Genomic DNA, 8,467 nt, shown 5'->3' on the forward strand with positions numbered 1-8,467 from the left:
CTCAGCCTTTGTCCACTGCGACCACTTTCAAAGCCTTTCTCTCGCCTCCTCATAACTACCTGACAGGCGCTTAAGCCTCTGTTTTTGTCTCATCTTCCTTGTTGTAAAGCCTTCATATTCCAAAAGCGTGCGAATTTGAAAACCTGTACTCACATAACGCAGAAGAAGTGGCCCTTGGCTACAGGTGTTGGAGTGCCCTTTGATCTGGATGAGGCCCTAAACTAGTAGAGGGCTTGGGTGAGGCTTCTTCTGAGTGGGTGTTCCTCTGGAAGGAAGTCCAGCAGCCGAAGGGTGCCATTTTGGAATTGAAGTTGCATAGTGCAGCTTCCACAGGTTGAGGGTCAGTCCTTCGGTGGTGTACCCAAGCTTGTTGCTACATAAAGTAGGCCTAGTGGAATGAATGGGGCTTAAGCTAGATTAACGTTGGTGTAACCTTCCCTGGAGGCAAGGAAGAAGGAAAGAACAACAGACTCACTTGTCATGAGCTCAGAAAGCTCGGCTAAGGCTGGAACTCCTTCTGGTCATAAAAACCACTGCTCCTTGACTGGGCAGAAAATACAGACCAGCCCAACCAGCCCTTTCCTTAGCTGAACAGTCTGGAGCTGCTACTTCTGGAAGCTGCCTGGATTGGCTTTCACATAGTTCAGCATTAAGGAAACAGGTTTTATTTATGTCGCTTGCAGCATGGTCTTAGTGAGTCTTCTGGAATCAAGAGCAAAAGCTTGAGACCCCTTGGGGGAAGTTTAAGTTCATTTTGAACGGAGAAATGCAGCTCCACTCCATCATTCTTATTGGGAAAATGTGGCACTGGTGCCATGTGCCCTCAGATGTAGAAATTTGTGTATGATAGCACTGTGGAAGAACTCTGAAACTGACTAAGGTGCTCAGTTTTGGGGAAGGAACCCAAAGGAACCCAAATTTAGAGCCACTGATTTGGAAAGAACAAAGCAGTACTGGACCTGTAGGAACAGAACGGATATACTAGAAGTGCCAGCAACCTTTCTGGGGTTTCTGAAAGGGATAGCCTGCCCAGTCCTTGGGAGGATAATGCCAGATGGTCGACGGCTTTGGTCTGCTTGCTGTATAGTAGAGCAGAAGCTGAATGCCAGTGATCAGTGGAATAGAGGCATGTTTGTGAAAAGCCGTGAGCAAATTCACTGATAATGCTGGTGAGACACTGGGCCCCAAGTGCATCAGGCACCACACAGATCCTAATCCCTGGTCGGCATCCCCTTTCACCCCTGTCGCTGATGGAACCTCTGATCCTCTCTGTAGTACTTGTCGACTAATCTCCTCTGTGCGTGTGAACTCGTACTTGTATCTTCCTTCCCCCAGCTCTGCACTGATGCATCCCAGGAAGGATGTATCCACATGGCCTTGTCTTATCTCTTACAGTTGAAAACCCAGTTGAACGAGACGCTATCCAAACTCAAAAGCGATCAAATGGAGCGGAAGAATCTGGCCAGTTGCTTGCCGAAGGTAAGGAACTGCAGCCATGGGCTGTTGAGATTTGTCCGCCCGGGGAGGGCCTTCCGTTCCACCTTAAAGGACCATCTGAGAAATTGTTGAGGTTAGATTGCTCTGCCAGCGGAGCCCCCCAGACAGCCCCAGGTCACAACTACCTGCCCTTGGCCACCCTCCACGCTAGACTGCTCCGGTGTGTTTTATGTGGGGCTGCCCCTCAGAGGCTATTCGGAAAACTCAGCTCAACCTGTCCCTTCCAGGTGGCGAACAGGGGACTGGCAACAGGAAACGCCCTTCACCTGGTCTCTCAGCAGCCTCCCTGGCTGCTGGTTTTTTCCCTAAGCTAATCCAAGTGGCAGGTCCTCATGTTTAACGCCCTTGTGATCTGGTGCCCGAAGGGTTGCCATCTCCCATTGCAAGATACTGTGCTTTTCTCTTGAGCTTCTGTGCCATCATCTCCTTCAGAAATTGGGCAGAACGGACCAGAGAAAGTGTGTTTCCGTTACGCAGCCAGGCTGGATGAGCATTCTGCCCAGGAAGCCTCACCGGCACCCATCCTTTGCTTTACCAGCTGCAGGCAAAGGCCTTTTTCGCCTCCCACTGATCCCCGTTGTTCCTGGGTCCTGATTTTGTCCTGCTTGTGATTTTGTCGCAAGCAGGAGTTTGATACCTTCCCCTGGCGGCATTTTGCTGGACAGCACGGTGGTTTCTAAATGAGAGAAAGCCCCTCAAAGCTTGCCTCATGTGGGTTAACTCAGCCTTCCCCCACCTAGTGACCTCAGGTGTGAAGGACTGCAGCTCTCATCATGTCATCTGTAGGATGATGGCAGATGTAGTCCTGGGAAGGTTTCAGGAAAAGGCTGGGTCAAGCTCTGTGCTTGCTTCTCTGGGCCCGCAGCCTCTGTGTGGGCATGGATGAGAAACTGCCCCATTGAGGGATGCTGGTTTTTTGGTGGTGAGGGGTAAGTGATCTGCACCTCCCAGACCCCAGGCACGGAAACAGATGCAGGTTAGAGTTGGAAATGCCTGCATTTTGCACTTACGATGCATTCTGTGAAAGGAAAGACTTGCCATTGACAAGATGAGTGCATTTGAAAGATATGCAAGAGTACCCACACAACCCCCCCCCCACACACACATACACTCTCCATACATTTGCACGAGCAAGTTGTGGAAATGTGGAAATGTGTAGAAAGTTATATTTTTTTCATTTAAAAAAATCCCAAAATGTGGATGGAACCAGAATGGACTTGAAGGTTGGGAAAGAAGGGACTCTGCTGAGAGAGACTGACAGGTCTCAAGTTGGCTTCTCAGCCGCTGGGACGCTTGCGAGGGAGTGGTACCCAGCCCCTTCCTCCCATCTCAAGCAGCCCCGTGCTGTGCATGAGCACACACAACACACCTCTTTTTGGATGTCCCCCTAGAGTTAAGCTGAGCGTGATGAGCCTCCCTTTAAAAAATCGTGGGGGTTCTGTCTTTCTCCCCACACTTGGAATCTTCTGGTTGTCCCTCCTGTAGTCCACCATGATGTGTCCGACTTTAATTCAAGAAACAGCAAAGCATTTTAATCTGTCACTGTTTTTCCATTAAGGCCCAGGAATCGCTGGTGACTCTAGAAAGGGAAATAAGCAAAGCGACCGGGGTCACGAACGTGATAGAGAACAGTGACGTCTCTTCGCAGACGGTGAGTGGCAGCTGGGCCTGCGAATGAAATGCTGCGTGCTGTACGGCACGGGTCTTGCCAGAATCCGTTACCTGCACACGAACGGTGTACAGGCAATGAGCATGGCGCTTGCAGAGCCCCTCATTAGGTGATGCAGGTCACTCCCACAAGTTGTGGCTGGGGCCTCACGGCTTGAAAAAGGGACGGGACAGATCTGGGGAGGAGGAGGCTGCCCTGGCCCTGTGCGGCCTCCTGGTTCTGAGCCGGTGAGCTGTGGACACCACCGGCTCAGGACCGTGGGGCAGGGAAGCCCTCAAGGCCCGTGGGCAGCTGAGCAGGACGTGGCAAGGCCTGGGGCGGGGAGGCGCCCCACGTCGCTTGGGCGGAACTTGCAGCCCCGCAGCCGCCGGTCCCACCACGGCACGGTCTCAGCCCTGGCACTGTATGGAGTGACCCAGAAGACAGCACCACCTGCCTTGCTTCCCAAGGGCTTCTTGCCTCTTTTTCCAAGCCGTGGAAGATCCACTGGTGCCCAGGATGGCGTCTGGTCGGTAGTGCTGGGAGCCCCCCCCCCCCCCCATGGGAGCCCCCAGGAATGCCGGCACCTCGTCGAGGCCTTGCAGGGGAGGATGGCTTCCCCCACTGGAACCTTGTCATGTTTGGACAGCCCGGTGGTTGAGGTCCGAGCAGGGCAGATCGCAGGAGAGGCTCCCTTGGTGGCAGCCAAGTAGCGCCCGGAAGCCCCTCTTGGGTTGGTGGCTTATGCCTCTTCTTCATGGGTGGGCAGAAAATAGATCTCAGTAAATCATTGCCACCTATCATCATTTTTTTTTCTTTACACAAATTAGCCACACAATCCTAAACCGGTGATTATGCTTGAAAAAATATGCCTCTTTAATGTGAACTATCAAATGCAGCTTATTAACTCCCAGTGTAACAAAAGACGTAACAGGAGCAAAATGACCCCCCCCCACCCTCCTCTGCAAATTGTCCTGAAATAAAGAAAATTTGGAAGAATCTAGAGTGGGGTTTGTGCATAAGTACGGCAAGGTTCATCCACTTCGGTTATCCAAGGCAAATTCCTGGGCTCAGAATTGATTCATTCTGTCTTTTGCATCAGGCTCTGACTTCTGGATCTTGGCATTTTAGTGAAAAAGAAATCTTGCAAACCTGAAGTCTTTCTCTTGTGAAAAACTGATTGAAAAAGAGCTGTCCAGGGGCCGTGGGTCACCTTGTCCTGCCAGCAAATGGCAGGCTGGAAATTTCCTCCCAAGCCAGTCAGGTTTTGGTAGGACTTGCTAAGCATTGGTTCCTGTTTGGAAATCATTGGCACGTGCCTCTTTTGCAAGCCCCAAACACAAGTACATTCTTTTGAAAAATGTCTGCATGTTCCCAGACTTGCAGTTGTGCTCGGAAATGCTTATGTTTTGATAATCTGTACTTTGAAACCTGCATTTTTTAAAAAGCTTGCCTTTCCATGCTTGTGGTCAAGGGAAGATAAGCACTTAGAAAAAAGACACACAAGCGGGTACATTTTCCTGTTGAAACTATCCAAAACATTGCGAACAAAAAATGGGGAGTGAGCTGATCCAAGTTCCTAAGTGAAGTTCAGAGAATTTGGCGAGCTCAGTCACCCCAGGGCCGCTGTCCCTCATTTTCAGCAGAAGCTCTTCTCTGCTTTGCCCATGGCAGTTAATCAAGGTGGAAGCTAGTGGAGGCCGCCCAGTTCTTTCTGTGCTCCTGCCGTCTTGTTGTTCACGGACCGTTGTCTCCCCTCCCATTTCAGGCAGAGCCCGATAAAGGCCTCCATGTCGCCGTGAGTCTGAGCCAGGAGGTCGCCCACCTCAAGGAGCTGCTTGCATCAGTCAACCAAATGCTCGCGAAGGGAAAAGAGCACTACCAGTTACTAGGTAGGAAAGCCGGGGGGAGTGGCCAGCTGCCCTTCGGGGGCACAGCCTGGGCTTCACGCAGGTGGAGCGAGCCACCTTCGGCCTGCAGCCGAGAACACCCGAGTTGTGTGTTGGTGGAAGCAGCACCTCAAGAAGAACGGTTCCCGAACAGCCTGTCCCGATCTTCGCTGCAGATTTTATCTTGTCCTTTGGGGAATGTTCCTGCCCCTCACTCCTCTACTTCGGCAGTCTGAAGTGGTACAGTCCACTGCACCACTTCTGGCCTCTACCAGGCGGGTGGGGAGCATGTCCATCCCCTCCAGCCCCCAAAGACCTGAGGCCAGGCCCCTAGGGTTGCGGGAGCAGCTAGGGGCGCTTTTCTTCCCCTGGGCCTTCCCCAGCCTGGGAACAGGAGCACAAAGCTGACCCAGGACTAAGCTGGAGCCTCAAGACGGCATCTGCAACTTCGCTCCCTCACTTTGCCCACTGAGGGAAGGCGGCATGACTGGCCAGGCCAGGCCAGGCCAGGCACCTGTGCAGCCACCTGCCAACCTCCCCGTCTCTGTGCGGGGAGACTGCTCTGTGCGACAATTTCGACCTGGCTCCGTGCTTCTGCATGCAAGCAGAACAGAGAGCGGGAGGGGTTGGTCAAAGGAAGGGGCTTCAGCAGGAAGATGCCCCTCGACGTCCTGCAGCCCCGGGAAGTGTCCTGGGATGCTGTGTGAATCCAGGATGGCTCTGTTCCTCACCCCTGCTTTGCTTCCACATTCTCCCACATGGAGAAATCAGTCTGAAGTGGCCCCAAGTTTTGGGTCTGAACAGATTGCTTTCTTGGTCGGAAAGGAGCACTTCTCCTGGGTTAAATTGTTCACTGGTCCAGGTAGTGCTATACAAGAAATCCCAAATGCCAAAGTGAGCAGGACTACAACCCTTGGGGAACATTTGCAAATTTCCAAGCTTGTGCCCATGTTCAAAATTGCTCATGGCCACTTCCAAAGATGCTTGTGCCCTGTACCACTGGAGTGCGTGCTTGGAAAAGGGCATGTTTTGAAGTGAGCACTTTCCTTGTTTGAGGAAAAACGATGCTTGCATTTGGGAGTGAGGCAGGAAAGTGGGAAAGGGAGAACGTCCGTGAATTTGAAGGTAACTTGTTCTCCCATCCCTCGTTCTTGGGAAATGGGCTGCTTCCCTCTGCATTGTGGGGTGGAGTCCTCTTTTCATGCCCCTTCTGTTGTGTTTGCCAAGGCCATGGCATGAACCAAGGTGGGCACCTCTCAACTGGGGGCAACCACTTCCTGTCTTATTCCAGAGGGAACATGCCTAGAATTTTGGGCTTGGCCAGTTGTTTCTAGAGAACCACCATCAGTTCAGAGGAGAGACAGCCTGTTTGGGTTATGGAAGTCCTATTTTCAAAGTTGCATTTATAAAGTCAAACTTTGGAATGGAAATTTCTGTTCCTAACGGTTTCTGGATTTTCACACTGTGTGTATATTTTGCTCTTGAAAAGATACAAAATGCAGTTGGGCATCTCTGCAGAAGGAAATGTTGAAATGCAGATTTTGAACTGAGCATTAACTGTGGGAATTCAGGGGGTTTTGAATTTGGACTTGGCATCCCCCCCTCCCCCCAGTTTTAATACTTTAAGATGATTTAAGATAGCTGCCCATGATGAATTCTGGAATGGGGGAGTGGGCAGCTTTTTTTAAAAAAAAATCTAGATTTCTACAATGTTAAAAACAGCTGGCCTTTTACCCCCTCCCACTTTCTTCCCTACCAAAGTAAATGGTTTAACACCCAGTCCTTTGAAGTAATGTCTCCCTTTCTATCTGTATTAAGAAAAGTATTTTGCGGCAGTTTTCTTCTCCCACCTTCTGAGCTTATCTTTGTTTTTTGTTTTGTTTTTTCTCATTTGCAGAATGAAATCATGGGGAGATCGTTTATTTGGGGGTAGCAGAAGGCACTGTATTTTATATTTTGCCAAATGAAAGCCTTATTTATGTGTTCGCCCTTTCTACTTCGCCACACACTGAACAGAGTTTTGTCTTTCCTACTCCTTGTTAGACTACTGATTTAAACAAGATGATGAAGAAGAAGACTCTGCAGACACCTCCAGAGTTCTAGTTTTATAATAAATAATTAAAAAAACCAGTTTGGATAATTAGAGCTTTACATTCCTGGAGCTACAGTAAACGTGTAACCTTTTATCTTTGCTATGCTCAGTGAAACTTGTTCAGACACACACACCTGACCTGGTAACAGCAGCAGCGAACAATAACATTTTAATACTGACGGTCTGTGCTGTTTTACTTAGGAACATTTGGGGGAGTTACAGCCTCTGATTTCCACCTTCAAGTAAACACTCCTCCTCCTCCTCCTCCTCTCTCCCCCCCTTTTTTGGTTGCTATTGTAATCAGTTTTTGTACTGGTGTCGGCAAATAAAGGGATGCTTATCACTCAAATGCTACTGTTGTGTGCGTGCTGCAGGATTTCCTAAAGGAAGATGGGAGCTTTCTGCCAAGCTCCGTGAATGCACTTCCAGTGGGACTTAGTTAAATGGTAGTGTGAGATCTCTGGGGGACCAGAGTGCAGCCTTCTCTGGCCCAGCGCTCCATGGAGCCTGGAAACAGGGTGAGAGGCCATTCGGATGTCTCTGGGCCTGCACAGAACCATCGGGACGAGGCAGCCCTCCTTGCCAAGTGTCTCCTGGGCAGGCCATCTCAGTTGGTGGCCAGCCGTCCATGCTTAAACATTACATTGGAATGTTTGGGTTTTGGACCCCTCTCCCAATAATCTGTTAATAAAAACTGTGACCGGACTGTGCCAGTCAACAGCTGGGGCAAACTCCAGGGGTCCCCAGACCCGAAGCCAAACAGAGCCTGAGTCGAGACTTAGAGCCAAAACCAGCTTTATTCTAGTGCACTATAGAATGAAGGGAGACAAAAGGGGACATTCAGCCCAAAGCAGTGTCTCCAAAGTTGCACCCCAGTACATGCGTTTTATACCCTACGTAACCAATTAGGTCACCTAATACACATCTAATACATCGATGCATCAATGTATGCAACCCCTCCCGTGCTGGAGAAAGAGTCCTTTCTTCTGTCAAGGACCAGACATTTCCCATGTCTATTTCCTATCTGCTCGAGATTCACACAGGCTTGCCATGTTCTTACTCCCTGCACATTTGCAACTTTCATGGCGGCTGGAACCAGTTTCCACTGCCCCTTTGATTACCGTATTCGAGGTCAGGCTAGCGTGTTAGCTGTGGGTTACACAAAGTTCATTTTGTTCTTATCTGCCCTCCCTTCTGGGACAGTATAACTGTGGTGTTTTTACTATGTGGCCTTCCTCTGGCCAACTACTTTTGGGGCCTTTCTCTGGCCAATTACTTTTGGGGTGTTTTGGGGTGCTGCAATTGGCAACAGTTTCCCCCCTTCAAAGGAATCTTCTTATT

At 50.2% G+C, this 8,467-nt stretch overlaps 1 protein-coding gene across 9 annotated transcripts in view; it reads left to right on the forward strand.

Annotated features, from left to right (window-relative positions):
* KTN1 (kinectin 1) overlaps positions 1-7,475 on the forward strand; it is a 109,044-nt gene extending 101,569 nt beyond the window's left edge. For all 9 annotated transcript variants that reach the window (XM_044437261.1, XM_044437267.1, XM_044437268.1 and 6 more), the window contains 4 exons: positions 1,396-1,479; positions 3,056-3,148; positions 4,914-5,037; positions 6,932-7,475. In XM_044437261.1, coding sequence (XP_044293196.1) covers positions 1,396-1,479; positions 3,056-3,148; positions 4,914-5,037; positions 6,932-6,936 — 306 coding nt within the window. In that variant the 3' untranslated portion in view covers positions 6,937-7,475. The remainder of the gene's footprint in view (positions 1-1,395; positions 1,480-3,055; positions 3,149-4,913; positions 5,038-6,931) is intronic.
* The last annotated feature ends 992 nt before the right edge of the window (positions 7,476-8,467 follow it).

This window comes from Varanus komodoensis, unplaced genomic scaffold (genome assembly GCF_004798865.1).
Source record: "Varanus komodoensis strain SLA01 unplaced genomic scaffold, ASM479886v1 scaffold3, whole genome shotgun sequence".
Taxonomy (NCBI): Eukaryota; Metazoa; Chordata; class Lepidosauria; order Squamata; family Varanidae; genus Varanus; species Varanus komodoensis.